Source organism: Scyliorhinus canicula, chromosome 12 (assembly GCF_902713615.1).
Source record: "Scyliorhinus canicula chromosome 12, sScyCan1.1, whole genome shotgun sequence".
Classification (NCBI taxonomy): Eukaryota; Metazoa; Chordata; class Chondrichthyes; order Carcharhiniformes; family Scyliorhinidae; genus Scyliorhinus; species Scyliorhinus canicula.
The window spans coordinates 43,330,114-43,355,522 of record NC_052157.1 but is presented as its reverse complement, the minus strand read 5'-3'; the positions used below and the strand labels follow the sequence as shown (position 1 = coordinate 43,355,522).

Sequence of the window (25,409 nt, the reverse complement as noted above, 5' to 3'; positions counted from 1 at the left end):
GCCTTTGCCCCACACCTTTGGCGAACAGAAATTATCAATGTTGGATCAATTGGAAATTTTAAATCTTGCATTGACTGTCCCCATTACGTGTATAAGTGTTTCCTGACTTCAATCCAGCAAAACGGGGCTCTCATTGTTGGATTATGTTTCTTAGTCCAGGACTCTCCAACCAGTGGAAATAGTTTATTTCTTTCCTATCAGTTCTCCTTCGTAATCTTGAAAAGTTAGATCAAAGTGTCTCTTCACTTCTATTTGAGGCCTGTGTAATCTCTCCTCGTGATGACTTGAAGTCCAAGTATCATTCTGGGAAATGTAGTTTGCATTGGTCAACATAATCTCGCTAAGATGTGGTGTCCGGAACTGGACACTATTCTCTCGGTGTGATCTAACCAGGGTTTTGTGTAGATGCAGCAAGACTGCTAATCCCTTAATTTTAGTTCTTTGGGCGGCACGGTGCACAGTGGTTAGCACTGCTGCCTCACAGCTCCAGGGACCCGCTTGGGTCACTGTCTGTGCGGAGATCTTCTTGTTCACCCTGTGTCTACGTGGGTTTCCTCCGGGCGTTCCGGTTTCCTCCCACAAGTCCCAAAAGATGTGCAGGTTAGGTGAATTGGACATTTTGAAATCTCCCTCAGTGTACCCGAACAGTGTACCCTGAGTGTGGCGACTAGGGGCTTTTCACAGTAAATTCATTGCAGTGTTAATGTAAGCCTACTTCATTATTTTAAATAGCTGGGGCTTTAGCTATGTTACTCTCTGTGTTTAATGAGTTTGATGAAAGCACTTGGTGTAACTTATCCAAGATTGCGGAAAATAAAAAGCAAGGTGGCAAAGGTGGAGACGGAGGTTAGAAAATGATAGTGACAGATTATGCGAGTTGGCAAGATGATGGCAGCTGGATCATAATGTGAGGTTATTCAATTCAGTGAAAAAATGGAATCTCTTTTAATGAAAAATTAAAAATGAAAATTGCTTATTGTCACGAGTAGGCTTCAATTAAGTTACTGTGAAAAGCCCCTAGTCACCACATTCCGGCGCCTGTCCGGGGAGGCTGGTACGGGAATTGTTGAGAAACTATTAAATGTTGGTAATATAACAGAAAATACAGGGCATGCTCAGCAAATGTGGCATAATTTGAAGAGAGAAATAAAGTTAACATTTCAAGTCAATGTCCAGCCCTGAGGGTCAACCAAATTACTGTGCGTCACATGTAGGTCAAACCGGATAAGGATGGCAGATTTCCTCCCCCAAAGCACATTGATGAACCAGATGGGTTTTTACAACAATCGACAACGGTTTCATGGTCACGATTAGACTTTTTTTAATTCTAGATTTTTTTTATTGAATTCAAATTTCACAATCTGCCATGGCGGGATTTGAACCTGGGTCCCCACAATATTACCATAGGTCTCTGGAATACTAGTCCAGTGGCAATATCACTACGCCACTGCCTCCCCTTCCACAACCCCTGTAGTTAATTCCTACATTTTAGCTCTCAGCCATTTTCATTCTTTCCCAAAAGTACGATTGGGCTCCCGTTGACCTCACCATCCATTGCACCAGCGTCCATTTTCAACGGATCATCCTCTGCCACTTTTGCAATCTCCAAGATGATGCCACTACTAAACACACCTTTATTTCCCCTCCCCTTTTTTTAGCATTCTGAAAGGTCCAATCCCTCTGCAACACCCTGGTCCACTGATCAGTCACCTCCCAACTCCTCTTCCACTTCTCAGTGCACCTTGCAAGTGCTGGAGATGCAACGCATCCCGTTTGACCACCTCCGTTCCCATCATCCAAGGGCCCAAACACTTGCCCCCAAGTGCAACAGTAATTTTCTTGTACTTCGTAACATTTAGAGTCCTGTAGTCGCTGTTTATGATGTGGTCTCCTCTACCCTGGGGAGACTAAACAGAGTGAGCGACCACTCTGCAGAACACCTCTGTCGGTTCACAAGTATCAGGTCCCTGCTGCATGTTATTCTGCACCTTGCTCCCACTCTGACCTCTCTATTCTTGGCCTGTTACAATGTTCCAACAAAGCTCTGAGACAGTGCAGGAAATAGCACTTCACTCCTTGACTGGACACCTCATGGCCTGGTCTCAACAGTTATGGTCATAGACTTTCTAGTTTTTCTTTTTATTTCCTTTTACTTAGCTTTCTGGTGGCTGCTGTTCAAGATCCTGCCACTCACATCACCCCTAGACACCGTGTCTGCAAAGGGATATTGACAGATTACGTGAGTAGGCAAGAATGTGGCAAATATGAAGGATAATGTCCAGGGAATGTGAGATTATTTGCTTCAGTCGGAAGAATAGAAAACCTGAACATTTTTTAATTGGTAAGAAACTATTCAATGTTGGTAATAAAATAGAAAACGCTGGAAATGCTCAGCAGGTCTGGCAGTATCTGTGGAAAAAGAAATCGAGTTAAAACGTCTTTACTTGTCTCGTTACCAATCCCTTTAATCCAGCACCATGAACCCTCCTGTCATTTTAATCTTCACTGACCTCCACCCTATTGTGCACCCTCATATCTGCTCTTTATCCAGCACCCCACTTTGAACTTGCTCAAAACCTAATACATTTCTAACTTTCTCTAATTCTTGTGAAAGGCCGTGGATGTGGAGCAATGGGCTGAATCTGTGGGTCCCTTTCAGTGTGAGAGTGGAGGTGGACAGGGACCTGCATACAATGGTTGGTGCAGGTTGGCCTGCCAGTTTCCCAATGCCATTCCCAGTTATTTTGGAGGGAAGTGGGTTCAGGGTTGGCAGGCTAACCATTGAGGTAGGCTTAATAAGGTCAAAGGAATTTTCTCGCCGACTTCTGACTCCACAGTGTTAGGACTCTCGTTTGAGAATGCCATTAATTTTCAATTTGTCAGACTACTAAACCACAGGAGTGATAATACTGATGATTTTGTTATGACAACCTTTAATTTAAGTACTGAACCAATCATATTGGCAACAGAGTAAAAGCTTTCCAATTAACAGTTAAAACAGTGCTTAATAATCAGGTTTACTTTGTCTCTGTGCAGCCCTTTGGAAAGAGACCCTTTCAGGAACAACCTGAAAATGGGGCTGGTTTAGCACAGAGGGTTAAACAGCTGGCTTGTAATGCAGAGCAAGACCAGCAGCGTGGATTCAATTCCAGTACCAGCCTCCCCGAACAGGCGCTGGAATGTGGGCTTTTCACAGTAACTTCATTGAAGCTTACTTGTGGCAATAAGCGATTATTATTGGGGCAGCACGGTAGCATTGTGGATAGCACAATGGCTTCACAGCGCCAGGGTCCCAGGTCCGATTTCGACTTGGGTCACTGTCTGTGCGGAGTCTGCACATCCTCCCCGTGTGTGCGTGGGTTTCCTCTGTGTGCTCCGGTTTCCTCCCACAGTCCAAAGATGTGCAGGTTAGGTGGATTGGCCATGATAAAATTGCCCTTAGTGTCCAAAATTGCCCTTCGTGTTGGGGGGGGGGGGGGGGGTTACTGGGTTATGGGGATAGGGTGGAGGTGTTAACCTTGGGTAGGGAGCTCTTTCCAGGAGCCGGTGCAGACTCGATGGGCCGAATGGCCTCCTGCACTGTAAATTCTGTGTAAATAAAAGGGGAAAAAAAACTTTTAACTCCCAATCTATAGCTGCTACTATGTGTTTCAGTTGAGCCAACCAATACAGTTCAAATGCCATTCATAAATAAAGTAATAATCCGGTTTTCTTTGTCTCTGTGCAGCCCTTTTGAGAGAGACCCTTTCAGAGTGCTACAATGCAGAGAACCTGAAAATCCTTCTGCCTTCTCAGACTAAAATCCTATGACAAACTATAGACAGACCTGGCTTCTTCCATTAATTGCACACCTCTATCCCAAGCATAAGGCATTCTCCAGTTTCCTCCCCCGATGATATCCCATGACCTCCTTAGCTTGGACCAAGCACAATCCCTCATAAATTTCCTACCAGGGAACCTCCAAAACATAAACACTATTCCATTAACCATCTATATAGAAACAAGTAAATGGTTACAATAAATGATTACCTCACCTTTACAACTACTCAATCACAGCTTTAGCAGACATACTGCCTGTATATATTTGAACTAGGAAATTTTCAATAATATTATTGCAGTGAAATATAAAGTATAATAGAAAATAATTTCCTACAATCATCACAACAGTGATGGGTGTGGGGGCGGCCTAGAGATCGTATCTGTCTGCCTGCTTGATTGATTGATTGGGAGAACTGCTCCAGGCCCCCACGTGGAGGGTCTCATCCCCATACTTTGGCTGCAAGAGTCATTTTTAAATTAAAGTTTTAAAAGTGCTTGTGAGCGGACACCTTTGTGCTGAAGTGTTGTTTCTGTTACTTTCCCGTCGTCATGGCTTGATGCTCCTCTCTCATGTTGGAAGGCTTTTGCTTGAACCTTCAACTCCTGGAAGCTGCTGCAATCCTCAATTCGACAGGGAACTTCCCTCCTTGTAAATTAATGGGGCAGTCTGATGGAAATCCAAAAGAGTGACTGACCCTCCTCAGCAGCCTTCGGTCCCAGAAACGGACCTGAAATCTGTGTCTCAACCCCTGGAGGTAAATCGAGCCAATTACTTCTGATTCTTTCTCCACGGTTGCTGTGAGACCTGCTAGCCACTTCCTGTTATTGTTTGCCCTGGTACTGATCTCTGTAGTCCTCGAGCTGGATTTCCCCTGCCCCTGTTAGAGATGGGTTTGGAGGTGAGGGGAGCCATGTGGGGACGGGGCTCAATGATACATTCTGACGGGTGGGCTGGAATACAGGCCAGCTGGCTGCTTGTGGAATTGGTCAGCCAATTAGGGCAACTGAGGCCCCACTTGGGGGTATTGTGCGGCAGTACTTTACTGACGTTGAAGCAGCACTTGTTGTGTGCAGAGGCTGCCGGCTCCATTGAGGCAACCTCCTAGATGTGATGAATGTAGGAATTTCAGATATATTGTATTATACGGTAGCATAGTGGTTAGCATCAATGCTTCACAGCTCCAGGGTCCCAGGTCCGGTTCCCGGCTGGGTCACTGTCTGTGCGGAGTCTGCACGTCCTCCCCGTGTGTGCGTGGGTTTCCTCCGGGTGCTCCGGTTTCCTCCCACAGTCCAAAGATGTGCGGGTTAGGTGGATTGGCCATGCTAAATTGCCTGTAGTGTCCTAAAAAGTAAGGTTAAGGGGGAGTTGTTGGGTTACGGGTATAGGGTGGATACGTGAGTTTGAGTAGGGTGATCATTGCTCGGCACAACATCGAGGACCGCAGGGCCTGTTCTGTGCTGTACTGTTCTAAATTCTAAATATGTATTTGGTGCAGTAAGGGTTAAAAGTGTGTGATTCCTGCAGTCTGTTTTTTTAACATCCTGGTTTGAAAGGCAGCTAGGCCTTTTGGAGACAGAGGTGCAATTAAAGCTCAGTAAAAGTTTGGGCAAATGCACTTTTGTTTATATCGAAAGGGTTCCCTGGGGAGTAGATAATTAGAGACATTGTATTCGGCTTAATAAAATGATGTAGTTAACGGGAGGAGCCCGGGCTGAAATAGTTTCTGGAGTTTTGAGCTCCGTTTCAGATTGGGATGGGGATGTGAACAAACAAGAAGCTGTGCTCTCAATACAGTTCCGTTAAAGATTTGTCTGTGAATAGAATAGCAGTTTCTGTAAAAACAGTCAGTTAAGGATTTGACTGAGGACAGACCAGCAGCTGAGTGCAAGGCGGTGTGTTAAAGACTTGTCTGTGAACAGGAAAGGACCAATTTCAAAGGCTGGCAGTTTAAACAGTAGTTGAGACAGGCAAGAATCTGCAAGCTGGTTCCTGAAGGTTCTCTCTTTCAAAAAGTGGTTTGCCCAAGACAAACTTCGCTAATACTTTCTCCACATTTCTGGAGTTTTCTGGACAGAATTCCTGAGTCTACTAATTGTATTTAAACGTGGATTTTGACCTGAAAAGATAGTTGTTGAGTGTAAATAAAGATGGCAGTTAAGGGTATTGTGTCAGTGTATTGATAGCATTGACTAACTGGTAATTGAAAGCTATTTGTCTTTTATGATAAAGTTAGTAATACTGTGTTGGTATTAAAGTTTGTTTTAATACAGCATATCCCTATTTGTGCATGAAATCACTTCTGGAGTGAAGTATCCTTGCCTCACAAGATTAATCCGGGATCGTAATATAGTGGAAGGCCGGAGTGCCATCCGAGTTGGAGGCTCTGGCCATGTGGATGAAAGGCTGTACCCCGCCTGAGATTCTGTTGCATTTATTTCTTCTTGTAGGCAGTTCAGGGCAGCTCCACGCTGTAGTGCACTCATGCACAGCTGCTTGTCTCCACCATGCTCTCCTCTCTTGGCGCTGCTAATGTCCTGATGGTGCTATGGCTCGCTGCTGAGCAGATGACCATCTTCCCCAACAAACTGCCTGTGGAAAAAGCCACAAAAGCCGGAGATTGTGCTCCGCTTCGCTTTGCAGCCCGTTATATTGTTTAAGCCTTGCCAAACCGGCGAGAGTCTGTGACGCTAATCTGTGACTCTAGCTTGGTCTGATATTGCCTCTTGGCATCCCTGATAACACAGAGGTCATTCCAGGGTTTCTTGTATAGGTCAGTGTCGCCTGTCTTGAATGCCTCAAACTTGGTGTTCAGTAGGAAGTTGGCGTTCAGTAGGAAGTCAATCTCCCGATTTAAGCTTTGGTTTCCAGTTGGGGAATGTGCATCGTACCTTCTTTGGCACGCCGTCGTCTACACATTTGCTGATAAAGTCTGTGACAGTGGTGTCATACTCGATTAGGTTGGTCACTGAGTTCTTAAATATGGACCAGTCCACTGACTCCAAGCCACGTAGGAGCTCTTCTGTTGCCTTGGACCAACACTGTACGACCTTCTTCACCATATTCTCCCGCTTAGATTTCTGATTGTATGCCAGGAGAAGGAACACCGTCTTATGGTCCGATTTTCCGAAGTGTAGTCGGGGGATAGATCAGTAGGCGTCCTTGATTACTGTGTAGCAGTGGTTGAACGTGTTGATTCACCTGGTGGGACAGGAGATGTGTTCGTGGAATTTTGGCAGTACACTCTTTAGGTTGGCCTTGTTGAACTCCCCGGCCACGATGAATGATGAACAAGGCCTGGTGTTCTTTTTCATTGTTATTCATAATTGTGTACAATTCGTCAAGTGCCTTTTTCAAGTCTGGAATGGAAATTAATTATACAATGGAAACACTGTTAATAGCAAACTGAGTATTTGTAAATGTCAAGACAGTGCCCAGTGTAAATTGTTTTGATCAGAAGTCACTGAACTCCAGCATTAATGCTGGGCGCGATTCTCCGCTGCCCACGACAGGTCGGAGAATAGCGGGAGGGCCTTCCCGACATTTTTCCCGACTTCCCGCTATTCTCGCCGCCCCACGACACGAATCGCTGCTCGCCGTTTTTTACGACGAACAGCGATTCTCCCCTGGCCGATGGGCCGAGTTCCCAGGCCTTTACGGCCGTTTTCACGAACGCAAACACACCTGCTCTCACCGTTCGTGAAAACGGCCGCAAAGTGCAGTCCCGGATAACCATGGCGGCCGTGCCAAGGGTGGCATGGGCCCGCGATCGGTGGGCACCGATTGCGAGCAGCGGGTCCGATACCCGCGCACTCTTTGTTCCTCCGCCGCCCCGCAGGATTAGTCCTTGAGGCGGCTGAGGGGCATCCCGGCCCGCGCATGTGCGGGTTTGACGCACATGCGTGATTACGTCATCCGCGCATGCGCGGGTTGGAGCCGTCCAACCCGCGCATGCGCGGCTGACGTCATCGTGCTTGTCAGCCGTCGTGACGCTAGGCGCGCGGGCTTAACGACGGTCCCTAAGCCCGCTAGGCCGTTCTTCACGGGGCCGTGCTGCTAGCCCCGACCGGGGGTGGGAGAATCGGGTCCCGGGAGGGGGCTTGGAGGCTGCCGTGAAACACAGCCAGTTTCACGGCAGCCTTTACGACTCTCCGCATTTGCGGAGAATCGCGCCCGCTGTTTCTCTCTCCTAAGATACTGGACCTGCTGAGCATTTCCAGCATCTTTTTTATTTTGAATTCCGAGCATCTATGGTTTCTTGCTTCAATGTGTTTGCATTCATACCTAGCTTGGGACATGAAGATAAATTTAAGGGGCGGGATTCTCTGAATCCCTGAGGGGTGGCACAAATCCCGGCCCAACGGCGGTTGCCGTATTCTCCGGCGCCGTTTTTCGGGCGGGGGCTGGATTTGTGCCACGCCAGTCGGGAGCCATTGGCAGTGGCCCCCTGGCAATTCTTCGGGCCCCGATGGGCCGAGCGGCCGTCTGTTTTTGGCCAGTCCCGCCGGCGTGGGTTACGTATGGTCCGACACATCAGGACCTGGCAGGTAAGTTGGCGGAGGCGGTCCTTGAGGGTGTGCGGGGGGGATCTGACCCCGGGGGGGCCCTCACAGTGGCCTGGCCTGCGATTGAGCCCTCAGTGGCCTGGCCTGTGATCGGGACTCACCAATCTGTGGATGGGCCTGTTCCGTAGGGGCACTTCTTCCTTCCACGCCGGCCCCTATAGGGCTCAGCCATGGCTGGTGTGGAGAAAATGCATGCGGCAGAATACGCGGCCCTTCGGCACATGTGCAAACTCAGCACTTGCAGGGGCTGTTGACGCCGGAGTGGTTGGCACCTGTTCTCCTGCCGGCGTGGGGACTTAGTCCCCAGAAGGGAGAATCCCAGCCAAGGTGTTTCTGAAACTAAAAATATCGGGACTATGGAGGAGCAGAGAGATTTCGGGCTCCTTTTCAAAGCTCACTAGAAACTAGTACAAAAATTGTAATAGCAGAATAACAGAAATTGAAAAGGGAAAAAAAAACAAGAGACAGACGGGGATTAACAGGAGGATCCTTACAATATGTATGTGCCTTTGAGTTAAGGAAGGTGGTGGGGTTTTGGTTTCATGTGGGTAGTTTATAAGTCTTAGTGCCTCAATGATGGACCTGTGGCTGAAAGGTCAATCTTTTGGGGTTGTTTATTCATAATAATATAATAAATATATGGAATAACAATGACAAATACATTTAGCTTTATAATATATGAAAATATATATGATAAATGTGTATGGTAAATATATACACATTTTAATGAGGATTTACAATCCCTGAAGTCACAGCGATGGGCTAAAAGGGGTTACAGGTTTAGAAAAACTGGGCTGTGACCTAGCGACAGTGGCCACGTGTCAGAGACACAAAGATGGGGCTGACACAAAGATAGGTAAAAATTCTGTGTGCGTCAGAGAATGAAGACTGGGAATTTCTAGCTCTCTGAGAAGAGATACAAGGCTAGTGGGGCAGTAGATAATTGAATAGTCAATTACAAAACTCAGTAACTTGATCAGTTTAGCAGTGATGTTCTTGAAATAGTGAATTTAAAGTGCCATTAAGTTTGGGTGTCTCGGGGAGAGATACAAGTTGGGTGAAAGGCATTAAGTGAATGCTCAATAATTAACCAGAAGAAAGCCATTTGCATATGTGCCAATCCCAAGCAGGGAGCTTTTGTGACAAGCTAGTGGTAGCTCTTCACTGATTTATGTGTCTTTAAAGATATTGCTGGGTAAAGTAATATTGGGAAATTGAATCATCATCTTTTGTTCATGTTAAGACCTTTCAAAACCTTTTATCTGTTGTAACATTAATTGTTCTTGCCTTTAATAAATATTTTATTCTTTGTGTGTTAAAAGATCATCAGCAGTCTCTGTGAACTTCTTCAGTAACTTTCCTCCATGGTTTCTAAACAAACTGAGACAATGGCATGGACCTTAGTTTAATATATCATCTGAAAAACAGCACCTCTGGCAGTGCAGCACTCCCTCAGTGCTGTACTGAAGTGTAAACCCTGATTTTTGTGCTTGAGTCCTGGAGTGGAACGTGAACGCTCAAACTTGCAACTCAGAGTGCAACCAACTGAGCGACAGCTTATATGTTAAAGAAGAGGTTTCACGAGGTAAAATATATATTTATATTGTGTCACCCATGTCCTCTGGGAGTTCTGGAGTTCTTACTGCAAAATAAGTACTTTTGAAAAGTAGTCAGTGTTGTAATGTATATTGTCAGAACATAACGCACAATTTGGAACCAGCGATTCATTTTCTTCCCCTGAAAGATTACGTTCACTTCATTCAATGGTCTTTGTAGGGATCAGCATAAATCTACTGATAGATCTACTAACAGCTGTCTCTTTCTCTCTCTCCCTCTGTTCCTCTCTCTCTCTTCTGTCCTTCTCCCCTGTCCCCCCCCTCTCTCTCTCTCTCCTCTCTGTCCCTCTCTCGCTCCTCTCCTGTGTGTGTGTGTGTGTGTGTGTGTGTGTCTCTCTCTCTTGCTCCTCTCCTCTCTCTCTCTCTCTCTGTGTGTCTGTCTGTCTCTCTCGCTCTCTCTCTCTCTCTCTCTGTGTCTCTCTCTCTCTCTCTCTCTCTCTCTCTCTCTGTCTCTCGCTCTGTCTCTCTCTCTCTCTCTGTCTCTACTGTGTCTCTCTCTCTCTCTCTCTCTCTCTCTCTCTCTCTCTCTCTCTGCCTCTCTCTCTCTGTGTCTCTTTCTCTCTCTCTCTGTCTCTGTCTCTCTGTGTGTCTCTCTCTTCTCTCCTCTGTCCCTCTCTTTCTCTCCTCTCCCCTGCCCCCCTCTCTCCCCTATCCCCCTCTCTCTCACCTTTCCCCGTCCCACTCTCTTGAATCTCTAATCTCTCTCTTTCTCTCCCTCTCTACGTACAACAGTTGGAGAGTGCCCAGCTGGCTGCTGCAAAGAACAATGACTTCGCTAATGCCGCAAAGGAAGAAGTGGCAGAAACAAGAATGAGGGCCGACACTCTAATTTATGATCTTCGTCAATGTCGCAATCAGGTAAAACCTTAATTTATTTCACAGAATGTATTCAAAGTTTTTTAAAAATATATTTTTATTTGGCTTTTCCAATTTAATACATAAAAAAACAGGAAATAACAAACTCTCCCCTGAACTTCTCTCCCCCCTCCCCTAACAACTAACGATCACCAGCTCTTTAAAGTACCAAATAACCAAATAGACCAAAAGATATAGGAGCAGAATTAAGCCATTCGGCCCATTAAGTATGCTCCGCCTTTCAATCATGGTTGATATTTTTCTCATCCCCATTCTCCTGCCTTCTTCCCCAAACCCCTGATCCCCTTATTAAACAAGAACCTATCTATCTTTGTCTTAAAAGCACTCAGTAACTTTGCCTCCACAGCCTTCTGCGGCAAAGAGTTCCACAGATTCACCACCATCTGGCTGAAGACATTCCTCCTTATCTCTGTTTCAAAGGAGCGTGTCTTTAGTCTGAGATGGTGTCCTCTGTCCTAGTTTTTTCTACAGTGGAAATATCCTCTCCACGTCCACTCTATCCAGGCCTCGCAGCATCCTGTAAGTTTCAATAAGATCCCCCCCTCATCCTTCTGAACTCCAAAGTACAGACCCAGAATCCTCATAAGACCAGCTGTTAATGCCAGGGATCATTCTTGTGAACCTCCTCTGGACACTTTCCAAGGCCAGCACATCCTTCCTTAGATACGGGGCCCAAAACTGCTCACAATACACCAAATGGGGTCTGACCAGAGCCTTATACAGCCTCAGAAGTACATCCCTGGCCTTGTATTCTAGCCTTCTTGACATGAATGCTAACATTGCATTTGCCTCCTTAACTGCCAACTGAACTTGCACATTAACCTTTAGAAAATCGTAAACAAGGACCCCCAAGTCCCTTTGTGCTTCTGATTTACGAAGCATTTCCCCATTTAGAAAATAGCCTATGCCTAAATTCCTCCTTCCAAAGTGCATGCCTCACAGTTTTCCACATTGTGTATTTCAGTTGCCACTTCATTGCCCACTCTCCTAGCCTGTCCAAATCCTTCTGCAGCCCCCTTGCTTCCTCAATACTACCTGACCCTCTACAGAGCTTTGTATTGCCTGTGAGAGCACTTTTAAGAAATGGGTGTTTTTTACAGAATAACTGTAGTGGGTGTACCTTTAAGAAATGGGTGTTTATTACTACAGTGATGTCAGAGAGTGGGTGGAGCTGGGCTGTCTGTCTGCTTTACTTTCGTTTTTGAGCAGGCCTCTATATAGAGTGAGTTTTTAGTTTCGGTTTCAGAGAGAAGAGCTGCAGTGAAAGCCAGCAGATGTGCATGGATCTTTGGGTGATTTTCAAAAGGGATAACTGCTCTCATTAGTTAAACCTGATCTCTGTGTTAAAAGGGTCTTTTGTCTTCTGGATGTTGTTTGGGACTTTATTAAGAATTACTTAGTGTTGTATTCCTTGGGGTTTGTCTTTGAATTAATGGTTGCTAAGATGTTGACTGTATGTTTTTATAAAGGTTAACTTGAGTTCATAGAATAAATATTGTTTTGCTTTAACAAATACTTTTCAATTTCTGCTGTACTGGTGCCAATCAGCACCGGAGTAATGTCACCAATTAATGATGATGCTCTTTGGAGTCACCAGGTATCAAATGATAGCAGCACAAGGCTTTACCGGATATCGATCAAAGGGCCACACAACCAGTTAGTCAGTTCAAGTTCAAAGATGGTTTATTTATACACCAGGATTACTTCAACATGCAACACAAAATGCTACAAGTTAAACTACACCTAACAACTACAATAACCTATACTTAACTTCAGGGCAACTGGCCCTATGCAGATGGACAAGGCCTTTGTCCGGATCCTGCGTGGCTGGGTGGAAGAAGTGGCTCAGTTTCATAGATATCATAGAATTTACAGTGCAAAAGGAGGCCATTCGGCCCATCGAGTCTGCACTGGCTCTTGGAAAGAGCACCCTACCCAAGGTCAACACCTCCCCCTATCCCAATAACCCAGTAACCCCACCCAACACTAAGGGCAATTTTTGGACACAAAGGGCAATTTATCATGGCCAATCCACCTAACCTGCACATCTTTGGACTGTGGGAGGAAACCGGCACACCCGGAGGAAACCCACGCACACACGGGGAGGATGTGCAGACTCCGCACAGACAGTGACCCAAGCCGGAATCGAACCTCGGACCCTGGAGCTGTGAAGCCATTGTGCTATCCACAATGCTACCGTGGGCTCATCCGTCTGGTAGCGATCGGTGGTCTTGAACTTGTCTGTCTGGTCGTTATGCTGCACTTGGGTTGGTGTAGGCCGGATCCAAGAGAGACCGAGCACGTGGCTGTGTCTCTTCTTATCCCTCTGGGGTTTCGGGTTCTTTGAGGTGGTCCTTAATTTGGACCCAATAATTCGACAGGCTTTGATTACTGCAGGTACCTTTATCCGAAAGGGCTTTTGTGACTCCAGATGGTATATACCAATTCAAAGTTATACCATTTGGCATGAAAAACGCCCCAGCCACATTTAAACGGTTAACTAACAAAGTCGTTTCAGGGTTACCCAATTGTGTGATAAACATCGATGATCTGGTAATTTTCATCCAGACATGGAAAGAACATTTAAAACATCTGATGGAGTTATTCGATTGACTTCAGGAGGCGGGTTTGGTGATAAACCTAGCCAAAAGTGATTCACTTTCCTTGGCCACACAATTGAACAGGGTCGAATGGTCACACGGGATGTGAAACCAACAGTTATTAAGAAGTTTCAAATAATGCGATTTCTTGGCATGAGTGGATTTGATCAACATTTGTGTCAAAGTTTTGTAGCATGATTGCACCACTGATGGACTTGGTCAAGAAGCATAACAAATACCAGTGGACAGCGGACTTGCAACAGGCATTTGACAAGCTGAAAGCTGTGATAACCAATGCTCCTATGTTGGAAAATTACAAGGGACTCTGTGATCAGATTAAACTAAAGTATCTGACTTTGAAGAGAAATGCCGTGGCGTAGAGAAATGGACGGATCGTGCAGAGACCTTCTTGTTCAAAGAGACTGTCAATCGAGAAGTATTTCAGTTGGAGGAAGAACATAAAATGTACTATATTATTGTACCTGTTTGCGTGTGTTATTTTTTTAAAACAAAGTGTATTTACTGTATGCATTTCTTAAAGGATAGTGAAAAATGAAATCATCTTTGAAGTTGATGGTTTAGTGTTTTTTCTTGGGGGGGGGGGGGGGTCATGTGAGAGTACCTTTAAGAAATGGGTGTTTATTACTGCAGTGATGTCAGAGTGGGTGGAGCTGTGCTGTCTGTCTGCTTTACTTTCGTTTTTGAGAGAAGAGCTGCAGTGAAAGCCAGCAGATGTGCATGGATCTCTCTACAAGCTAAAGAGTGTTGATTTGGGTGATTTCAAAAGGGATAACTGCTCTCATTAGTTAAACCTGATCTCTGTGTTAAAAGGGTCTTCTGGATGTTGTTTGGAAATTTATCAAGGATTACTTGGAGAGTGTTGTATTCTTTGGGAGTTGTATTTGAATTAATGGTTGATGAGATGTTCACTGTTTTAAAAAGGTTAACTTGAGTTCATAGAATAAACATTGTTTTGCTTTAAAAAATACTTTCGATTTGGGCAGCACAGTAGCATGGTGGTTAGCATAAATGCTTCACAGCTCCAGGGTCCCAGGTTCGATTCCCGGCTGGGTCACTGTGCGGAGTCTGCACGCCCTCCCCGTGTGTGCGTGGGTTTCCTCCGGGTGCTCCGGTTTCCTCCCACAGTCCAAAGATGTGCAGGTTAGGTGGATTGGCCATGCTAAATTGCCCGTAGTGTCCTAAAAAGTAAGGTTAAGGGGAGGGTTGTTGGGTTACGGGTATAGGGTGGATACGTGGGTTTGAGTAGGGTGATCATTGCTCGGCACAACATCGAGGGCTGAAGGGCCTGTTCTGTGCTGTACTGTTCTATGTTCTATGTTCTGTCTATTTCTGCTGTACTTTTGCCAATCGGCACTAGAGTAATGTCGCCAATTAATGATGATGCTCTTTAGAGTCGCCAGGTATCAAATGATATCAGCACAAGGCTTTGATATCGATCAAAGGACCACACAACCAGTTAGTCAGTTCAAGTTCAAAGATGGTTTATTTACACACAAGGATTACTTCAACATGCAACACAAAACGCTATAAGTTAAACTACACCTAACAACTACAATAACTTATACTTAACTTCAGGGCAACTGGCTCTATGCAGATGGACAAGGCCTTTGTCCGTCTCTTGCGTGGCTGGGTGGAAGAAGTGGCTCTGTTTCTGCTGGGCTCATCCGTCTGTTAGCGATCGTTGGTCTTGAACTTGGTCTATCTGGGCGTTATGCTGCACTTGGGTTGGCGTAGGCTGGATCCAAGAGCGACCGAGCACATGGCTGTGTCTCTTATCCCTCTGGGATTTCACGCTCTTGTTTTGCTTTAAAAAATAGTTTTCGATTTCTGCTGTGTCCACCTGTAGAGTGGGCCATGTGCTCCCCATACCACAGTCTACTAAAAGTTGTGGGTCAGGTGAACTCCATGATACACTTTGGGGTTCTCTAAACCCTGGCCTATAACAGTATCATCTGAAAACTTAGCAACAGTGCCTTCCGTTCCTTCTTCCTGATCATAAATGTATATTGTGAAAAGTTATGGTCCTAGCACAGACCCCTGAGGCACATCACTAGTCACCATCTGCCACTCTGACTCTCTGCCTTCTGTCAGTCAGCCAATCCTATATCCATGCCAGGATCTTACCCTCAACTCCATGTGCTCTTAATTTATTTAACAATCTCCTATGCAGCACCTTGTTAAAGGCCTTCTGGAAATCTAAATAAATCACCTCCACTGGTTCTCCTTTGTCCAACTTTCTTGTTATCCTCCTCAAAGAACTCTAGCAGATTTGACAGATGTGACCTCCCTTTGACAAAGTCGTGCAGACTCAGTCCTATTTTACTATGCACTTCAAGTGCTCCATGATCTCATCTTTAATAACGGACTCTGAAATCTTACCAATGACCGAAGTCAAGCTAACCGGCTTATAATTTCCCATCTTCTGCCTCCCTCCATTCTTAAACAGTGGTGTTACATTAGCCACTTTCCAGTCCTCTGGGATCCTTCCTGCCATCAGTAATTCCTGAAAGATCACCACCAATGTCTCCACAATCTCCACAGCTATCTCTTTTAGAACCCTGGGGTGTAGTCCATCCGGTCCAGGTCACTTATCCACCTTCAGACCTTTCAGTTTCCCTGGAACCTTCTCCTTAGTGATGGCCACTGCACTCACCTCTGCCCCCTGATTCTCCTGTGCTCTGGCATCCACTGGTGTTTTCCACCGTGAAGACTGATGCAAAGTAACTATTCAGTTCTTCTGCCATTTCAATAGCTCCACTCACGGTATACTTGCCTTTCTCAAGATACAAAAGCTCCATAAGATCCCTCAACCATAATGAGGTGCTGGATGGAGAAGCTGACCTCCAACCGATCAGCCCCCGCCTATAAGCAATCAGCGAGGTGAAGGCCAGACATCAGCCCCTGCCCCAGTCTGCAGCTCGGGCAGGTCCGATACCCAGAACATGTCCCCAAGGAGACACTGCTTCCAAAGAAGGAGACTGAGAACCCTATGTGGTTATGACACAACTAGAACATATGTACATGGTTAGCCAAGCCCCTCTCAGTGCTCACACTCGTCCTCCACTCCCGCAAATAACCTGCTCATTCTGGACTTGGTCAAATGAGTTCTGTGCCACTACCTTCAATTGTATCAGCCCTAACCTCGCACATGATGAGGTGTTCACCCTACGCAAAATCTTACACCATATCCCCTTCTGCAACTCAGACCCCAGTTCTTCCTCCCACTTGGCATTCACCCTTTCTAGTGATATTGCCTCCTCCACAAGAAACTCCCATAGACCGCTGAGATACGTCCCTCCTCCATCCCCACCAGTGACACCCTCTTCTTCGACGAGGAAAGGGCACTACCAGGAACTTTGGAAAGATCTTCTTCACAAAGTTGTGCACCTGTAAATATCTAAAGGCATCTGTCTTTGGGAGTCTAAACTTTTCCACCAACTTGTCAAAGCTCGCAAATCGGCCTTCCAAAAACAAATCCTTCATCACAGTAACCCCCTTCTCCTCCCATCCCCTAAACATAGTGAGCAATCTTGCTAGTTCGAAAATGTGGTTTGCACAGCATCAGCTTCAATGCAGCCCCCAATTTAATGTGCTACCAAAACTCCATATCATCCAGTGTGGAGACGACCACCGGATTCCCCGAGTACTTCCCAGAGAAAAATGTTGAGAAGTCGTGATCAATGCCATTAACCCCGACCATCTGCATGAGCTCGAATTCATCCACACCCATGAAACAGATGGATCCCCACACCAACCCAACACCTCTCGCTGTTCGCCACCCAATAACAATATGTCATGTTTGGAAGCGCAAAGCCTCCCAACTGCATCACCATCTTCCTAATACTGGCTATACCCCCAAAAAAAGATTTTGGCAAAACAAAAGGACAAATAAAAATGGAAAACGCGGCAGTACATTCATTTGCACCGACCAAATTCTGTCCACCAAAGACAGAGGGAGGCTGTCCCATCTTTGTAGATCCACCTTCACTCTGTACACCAGGCTTGTAAAATTTAATTTCTGAAGCCGGGCCAATCCTGGACCATCGGCACCCCTAAATATCTAAAATGGGAACCCCTAAGATGAAACTGCAACACCCCCAAATTAACCCCTCTCCCAGGCAGGGTTACCAGAAAACAGTCACTCTTCTCCGAAAGCCCCAAATTGCTACAACAGTGCCATGATATCACCTACAAGGACACGCTATGCTCACCCCCACACCCCACCCCCCTTACTATTCCTCACCACCTATCTGAAGCTCTCGGGTCAATGACCAAAGACTCTATTGCCAACGCATAGAAGAGGGGTGACATAATGCCTCATTCCCCTGCGAAACGTGAAATATCTCAGCTCACATTGTTTGTCCAAATACTAGCCTTACATCCCTTATATAATAACTGAACCCACGCCACAAACTTAGGCCCTATCCCAAAACGTTCCAGCACTGCGAACAAATACCCCATGGCCTTCTCAGTATCCAATGCCACAATGGCCTCCTGCTCCTTCCCCTCGGCTGGGGACAATACCACATTCAAACGTTGCCTCACATTGGACGGCAAGCATCTACCCTTAAGAAACCCCATCTGGTCTTCACCAATAACCTGTGGGAGACATCCCTCCAACCTCAGCGTTAACACCTTAGTCAAAATCTTAGCATCTACATTCAATAGCGAAATAGGGTGGTACGACTCACACCCTTAACAGGTCCTTATCCTTGGACGCTTGTGTGACTGTCTCCGGAAGAGAACCCCCCCCCCCCCCCCCCCCCCCCCCTCTCGCCCCCCTCCAAACTTGGTACTTCTGAGTCCTCAAACGTCTCCGCCAGCAGCGGCACCAGTCGATCAGCAAATTGTTTTATAAAACTCCACTAAAACCCCATCCGCCCCGGATTTTTGCCCCATCTGCATTTGCCCAATTGCCATTCTGGCCTCCACCCCTCCATTTCTTTCCGATCCTTCTCATCCACCGTGAGACAGTCCAAACCCTCCAAAACTCAGGGGCTTAGAACTTAGAACAGTACAGCACAGAACAGGCCCTTCGGCCCTCAATGTTGTGCCGAGCAATGGTCACCCTACTCAAACCCACGTATCCACCCTATACCCGTAACCCAACAACCCCTCCCCCTTAACCTTACTTTTTAGGACACTACGGTCAATTTAGCATGGCCAATCCACCTAACCCGCACATCTTTGGACTGTGGGAGGAAACCGGAGCACCCGGAGGAAACCCACGCACACATGGGGAGGACGTGCAGACTCCGCACAGACAGTGACCCAGCCGGGAATCGAACCTGGGACCCTGGAGCTGTGAAGCATTTATGCTAACCACCATGCTACCATGCTGCCCATACCATGCTGCTGTTTAGCACACTGGGCTAAATCGCTGGCTTTGAAAGCAGACCTAGGCAGGCCAGCAGCACGGTTCGATTCCCGTAACAGCCTCCCCGAACAGACGCCAGAATGTGGCGACTAGGGGCTTTTCACAGTAACTTCGTTGAAGCCTACTCGTGACAAGCGATTTTCATTTTTCATTTTTTTCATTTCAAAACCTCCATCTCCGACTCCTGCAGCTCCCAAGAGAATTGAACCTCTTCTCATCCCTGCTCTGTAGGGATTCTATGATAATGCTCGGGTTTAGCTCCTTTAGGGGACATTCTCTGTTAATTTGTCTCGGACTTGACACTACTGGGAATATAAAATTTCATTTAATTTCGAATTACCTATTAAAGGAGGTGGCGTTAATATGTGATTGAATTTTAAATCTTCTGTGTAATAAATATAAGTACCAGAAGTGTTTATTTGAAGTCCTCTCCCTCATTGACCAAATTCAGAAGCTGTTTGAGATTCTTTTACACTCCTGAAAGAACTTTGTACAGCTGTACTCTCCCAAGATTGGTTCCCAACTTAGGGGCAGAACGGTGGCGCAGTGGTTAGCACTGCTGCCTCACCGCGCCGAGGTCCCAGGTTTGATCCAGGCTCTGGGTTACCGTCCATGTGGAGTTTGCACATTATCCCCGTGTTTGCGTGGGTTTCACCCCCACAACCCAAAGATCTGCGGTTAGGCAGATTGCCACGCTAAATTGCCCCTTAATTGGAAAAAATGAATTGGGTACTCTAAATTTTTTTTTTTTAAAAGATTGTTTCCCAATTTGACTAAACATAAAAGATCTATTTAGAGTAATCTTTGCTTCTACAGGTTAATTTCTCAAAAAGGTTCAGTCAGGCTTGGATACCCAAAGTATGAGCAGAGGAAGGAAGTTTTGTCTTAGATAAAAGCAAATTACTGCGGACGCTTTGATAAAGAGTAATCGGACTCGAAACATTAGCTCTTTTCTCTCCCTACAGATGCTGCCAGACTTGCTGAGATTTTCCAGCATTTTCTCTTTAGCTTTGTCTTGGAGGACGTTTCCTTGTTTTCTTATTATTTTTCTCTTCTTTACTATCCCAACTTGACGAAACATAAAAGATCAATTCAGAGTAACATTTGCTTCTACAGGTTAATTTCTCAAAAAGATTCAGTCAGGGTTGGATACCCAAAGCATGAGCAGAGGAAGGAACCTTTGTCTTAGAGGAGGTTTCCTTGTTTTCTTATTATATTTCCCTTCTTTGTTATTTTCTCAGATTTCTGTTCTGCAAAGTAAAGTGCAGGATCTGCAGGCAATGTTAGATCATGAGAAGGCAGTGAGCCAACAGCAGATAATGAACAAAGACCAAGAAGTCACTGAACTTCATGATAAAATACTGATCCAACTGGAAGAGCATGAAGAACTACTTGATGTGAAACTAGCATTGAACATGGAGATAAATGCTTACAGGAAGATGCTGGAGGGCGAGGAACAAAGGTGAGTTCCTTGTGACTTTTGCTTTGTTCACCATATAATGTGATGTATAAATCAGCCCAGCATATAAAATGACCCAGATTTTTCCAGTCCAATAATCATGTTTTGCATATACTTGGTGTAAAGGTCAACCCACCTTTCGTCCCCAATTTTCCAACCCTGAATTATTATTCTCAGATTAATAGTCTACCTCAATTTCCTACTCACCCATGTAGGGTGGCACGGTAACATTCACAGCACCAGTCGCCCAAGTTCTATTCCTGGCTTGGGTTCCTGTCTGTGAGGAATCTGCACGTTCCCCCTGTGTCTGTGTGGCTTCCCTCCGGGCACTGCGGTTTCCTCCCACAAGTCCTGAAAGACGTGTTGTTAGGTCATTTGGACATTCTGAATTCTCCCTCTGTGTATCCAAACGGGCGCCGGAATGTGGCAACTAGGGGCTTTTCACAGTAACTTCATTGTATGTTAATGTAAGCCTACTTGTGACAATAAAGATTATTATTATTAGTCACCAAGCTGTTGTGCGTCACCCATGCAAAGCACCTTTACTTAACCGATACGTTGCAATTAGGCGCAAGGGATCAAGTCAGCAACATGGGCAGTGTTGCAAAGTTGCGCAGGAGTTTAAGGTGCATCTATTCTTTGCGCTGAATGCTGATGACACTTCAAAATGGCAACGGCCCACTAATGTACCACACATTTCACTTTGATACTCTGCACGTAAGACGAGCTCCAATTTTGAAGGGATCTTCCCAGCCTCAAATGTCTATTTCGCTGTCTGTTTACAGTTTTTGATTTTAGCAAAGGTTCCTTCCTTAATGATATATCTGAAGCAAAAATATCCCATTGGAATTCTTTGAAGGAAATATTTATTTCCATGCTGAATTGACAGAATGTAGCATTCTCGGAAGGGGGTGTGGGTTGGTTTAGGGTGGGAACATTGGTGACTAGGTCTGAAGGGCATCAGAGATGGGGGAAGGGTGACGCAATGGAGGGATTTGAAATGAGGATGAGCTTTTTAGAAACAAGATGTTACTTAACCGGGAGCCAATGTTCGTAAGTGAGCATGAGAGACTGGTGAATAGAAATTGGTGTGAGTTTGAATAACCTCAAGTTAATGGAATATAGGACTGGGTACGCTGGCCAGGTGTGCATTGGAATATTCTGTCGGAATTACTGCAAGGTATACACAGGAGTACTCTTTGTAATCTGTCTGATTCCAGCGAAGCAAACACACTTGTAGCTTTTTCAACCAATAGGTTTCCAGTTGCTGTCTAATCCTTCATTTGCATGTCAACACACCAAAAATATCACAGTTAAACTTTCATTTTAAACCAATGGAAGGACACTAATTCTAGCCAACAGAAAACAGGACAAATAGACCAATAGAAAAACGATCATTTTCAATCCTTCGTTTGCATGCTTACCTCCCCACCTGCCCTTGGATGTTACTATAGTTCACAGAAAGTAGATTCTTGGTTCGGCTACGCTCATCATTCTGTCTCTGCAGACCCACGTCATTCACTAAGAAACCATTTACTATAGATTCCACAAAAACCCATGTCATTCACTAAGAAACCGTTTATTATGGATTCCACAATTCAAGTCTGGAGGTAATAAGGCATGAGTGAAGGTTTCAGCAGCGATAAGCTGAGGGAAGGTCTGAGTTGGACATTGTGATGGTGATGAAAATGCATGGGTTTAGTGATGTTATGGATGTGGTAGGGAGCTCATCTCTGGTTTACATGGAATGCCAAGATTATAAACAGTTTGATTTGACCATTGATAGTTATCAAGGAGTGAGGATGACTGGTCAGTGGAAAAGGAGCAGAGGTTGTGATGGGGATGAAGACAATGGCACCTGTTTCGTTGAAGGAAACTTTGCTTATCCCATTACTCCCAATTTGGCCTTTTGGTGTGGCTCCTATGATATTGATAGAATTCTAAAAGAATGACAAAGAAAGTGGAATTACATAACATTTTACGATCTTCTATCTTCAAATAATGACATCCTTCACTATCAGTCCTCCCAACTGCATCTTGGGTCAAAATATTATTTCAGTTATTTAATGGTTCAGGAGTTTTGACCAATTTGTATTTGTTATATATCTAAAAGAACGGAGCTCCCAGGCAATCCAGAATCTTTGTGCATTATAGAAGTGAGGACAAATGTCAATAGAATCATAGAATTCCTACAGTGCATGAGGAGGCCATTCAGCCCATTGTGTCTGCATCAACCCTTCGAAAGGCCATCCTACCCATTCCCTGCGCAACCTCGCCCTAAGGGGAAATCTAGCATGGCCAATCTACCTAATAGGCACATCTTTGGACTATGGGAGGAAACCGGGGCATCCGGACGAGACCCGAGACTTCAAACTCCACACAAACAATCACCCGAGGCCGGAATTGAACCCATGTCCCTGGTGCTGTGAGGCAGCAGTGCACCACCGTGCCACAATCTTGTGATATCATGCAGTATAAAGGACTTTCACAGAATCCCTACAGTGTAGAAGGAGCACATTCGGCCCAAAGAGTCTGCACCATCTGAAAGAGCACTATACCTAGACCCAGTCCCCTGCTCTATCACTGTAATCCCATCTTATCTGCACATCTTTGGACACTAAGGAACAATTTAGCATGGACAATACACCTAACCACATCTTTGGACTGTTAGAGGAAACCGGAGCACCCAGAGGAAACCCATACTGGCATGGGAAGAAAGTGCAAACTCCACACAGACAGTCATCCAAGGCCGGAATTGAACCCGGGTCCCTGGCGCTGTGAGGCAGCAGTGCTAACCACTGTGTCATCCCTATCTTTGTGTCATCAGCAAATTTGGCATCAATCCTCTCCACCCATTCATCCAAGACATTTATATAAATACTAACACAGTTGAGTCCCAGTGGCGCACTACCTGTTTCACATTGCCAACCTGAACAAGACTCATTTATGCCTACTCTATGCTTCCTGTTAGCCAACCAATCTTGTATCCATGTTTTCCCCCATACCATGGGCTTCCTTCCACTTTCTTCAGTGTGGGAACAATGCTATCAGTCAAAGAGTGGCAACCACTTGAGCAGTATGTAATTGCACTAATCAGTAAATCAGTCATCAATTTTGAATTGATACTAAAAGCACAAAGGGAAGAGTTGGAATTATATTTTTCATGCAGAGCGCTCAATAAGTAAAATCATTCAGTACAAGTGGTTGGAGAAGAAGTCAGTGTTAGTATTTAAGTGGGAATAAGGAAAACATTGACAATTATTAGGGGCTTGTGGAGAGTGGAGAGAGCTGGGATTGGAGTATATAGATTCAGTGAGGGAGCCAGCATAGATGAATAGTCTCCGCCTGTACCATAATTTCCTTTAAAACAGGAATTGAAAGATGTAACAATTCTTTGCTATCAAAGAATGGGTGTACAATTTTGTGTCAAAGGTGCAGGGAAGGCTATTTGCCCTGTAATGTGTTTATTTGTATTGAGCTTTTGTCTGTATTTCAGTGGAAATATGTGGGAATGAAATTGCTAAACCTACATGTGGCTTAATATATTTATTAATGGGGTAGCATGTGACGCAGTGGTTAGCACTGGGACTGCGGCGCTGAAGACCCGGGTTCAAATCCCAGCCCTGTGTCACTGCCCATGTGGAGTTTGCACGTTCTCCCCGTGTCAGCGTGAGTTTCACATCCACAACCCAAAGATGTGCAGATTAGGTGGATTGGCCACGCTAAATTTCCCCTTAATTAGAAAAAAAAATATTTGGATACTCTAAATTTAAACATATATATATATAATTTATTAATACCTTCAACGTTTTCCAATATTGCAGATTTGACTTGACTCCCAGTCCGTCTTCACACTGCCTGGCACGCACGTCAAGTAGAGTCACTTCAGTCCGAGGAAAGAAGCGGAAATTGTCTGAAGCAGAGATTGCCAGCTGCCCTTACGAAACACGTGAACATATGTTTTCCCTCGGAGGAATAATTTTAGAAGAAATTGACGATGAAGGAAAATTTGTCAAAATAAAGAGTATTTCTGATAAGGTAAGGACACATCCAGAGTTTGTTGCCTTCATTTTACTGCAGCACAAAATGCAGTTGTCTCCGCAGTTGGGGATTTGCTAATTGGATTGGAGAGGATTGGAGTTGTTTATTTTCATGTGTACGGAGGTACTGTGAAAAGTATTTTTCTGCCAGCAGCTCAACAGATCATTAAGTACATGGGAAGAAAAGGGAATAAAATAAAGTACATAATAGGGCAACACAAGGTACACAATGTAACTACATAAACACCGGCATCGGATGAAGCATACAGGGTGTAGTGTTAATGAGATCAGTCCATAAGAGGGTCATTTAGGAGTCTGGTAACAGCGGGGAACAAGCTGTTTTTGAATCTGTTCGTGCGCGTTCTCAGACTTCTGTATCTCCTGCCCGATGGAAGAAGTTGGAAGAGTGAGTAAGCCGGGTGGGAAGGATCTTTGATTATGCTGCCTGCTTTCTCCAGGCAGCGGGAAATGTAAATGGAGTCAATGGATGGGAGGCAGGTTCGTGTGATGCACTGGGCTGTGTTCACGATTCTCTGAAGTTTCTTGCGGTCCTGGGTCAAGCAGTTGCCATACCAGGCTGTGATGCAGCTAGATAGGATGCTTTCTATGGTGCATCTGTAAAAGTTGGTAAGTGTTAATGTGGACATGCCAAATTTCCTTAGTTTCCTGAGGAAGTATAGGCGCTGTTTTACTTTCTTGGTGGTAGCGTCGACATGGGTGGACAAGGACAGATTTTTGGAAATGTGCACCCCTAGGAAGTTGAAGCTGGTAACCATCTCCACCTCGGCCCCTTTGATGCTGACAGGGGTGTGTACAGTACTTTGCTTCCTGAAGTCAATGACCAGCTCTTTAGTTTTGCTGGCATTGAGTGAGAGATTATTGTCGCTGCACCACTCCACTAGGTACTACTATCTCTAATTAAATCAATTGTTCGAGCACAAGATCTATGATGAACGGTGGGTCACATCTCGCCCTCCTACCAAAGTAGCCAGCTTTCCGTCGTCATCTGATGTTACCGACTCGCTTGTGTAGTAGAAT

At 45.3% G+C, this 25,409-nt stretch overlaps 1 protein-coding gene across 2 annotated transcripts in view; it reads left to right on the top strand.

Moving 5' to 3' along the window:
* LOC119975008 (lamin-L(III)-like) overlaps positions 1-25,409 on the top strand; it is a 114,336-nt gene that overhangs the window by 51,833 nt on the left and 37,094 nt on the right. For both annotated transcript variants that reach the window (XM_038814451.1, XM_038814450.1), the window contains exons 5-7: positions 10,731-10,856; positions 20,114-20,334; positions 24,156-24,369. In XM_038814451.1, the coding sequence (XP_038670379.1) occupies positions 10,731-10,856; positions 20,114-20,334; positions 24,156-24,369 (561 nt within the window). The remainder of the gene's footprint in view (positions 1-10,730; positions 10,857-20,113; positions 20,335-24,155; positions 24,370-25,409) is intronic.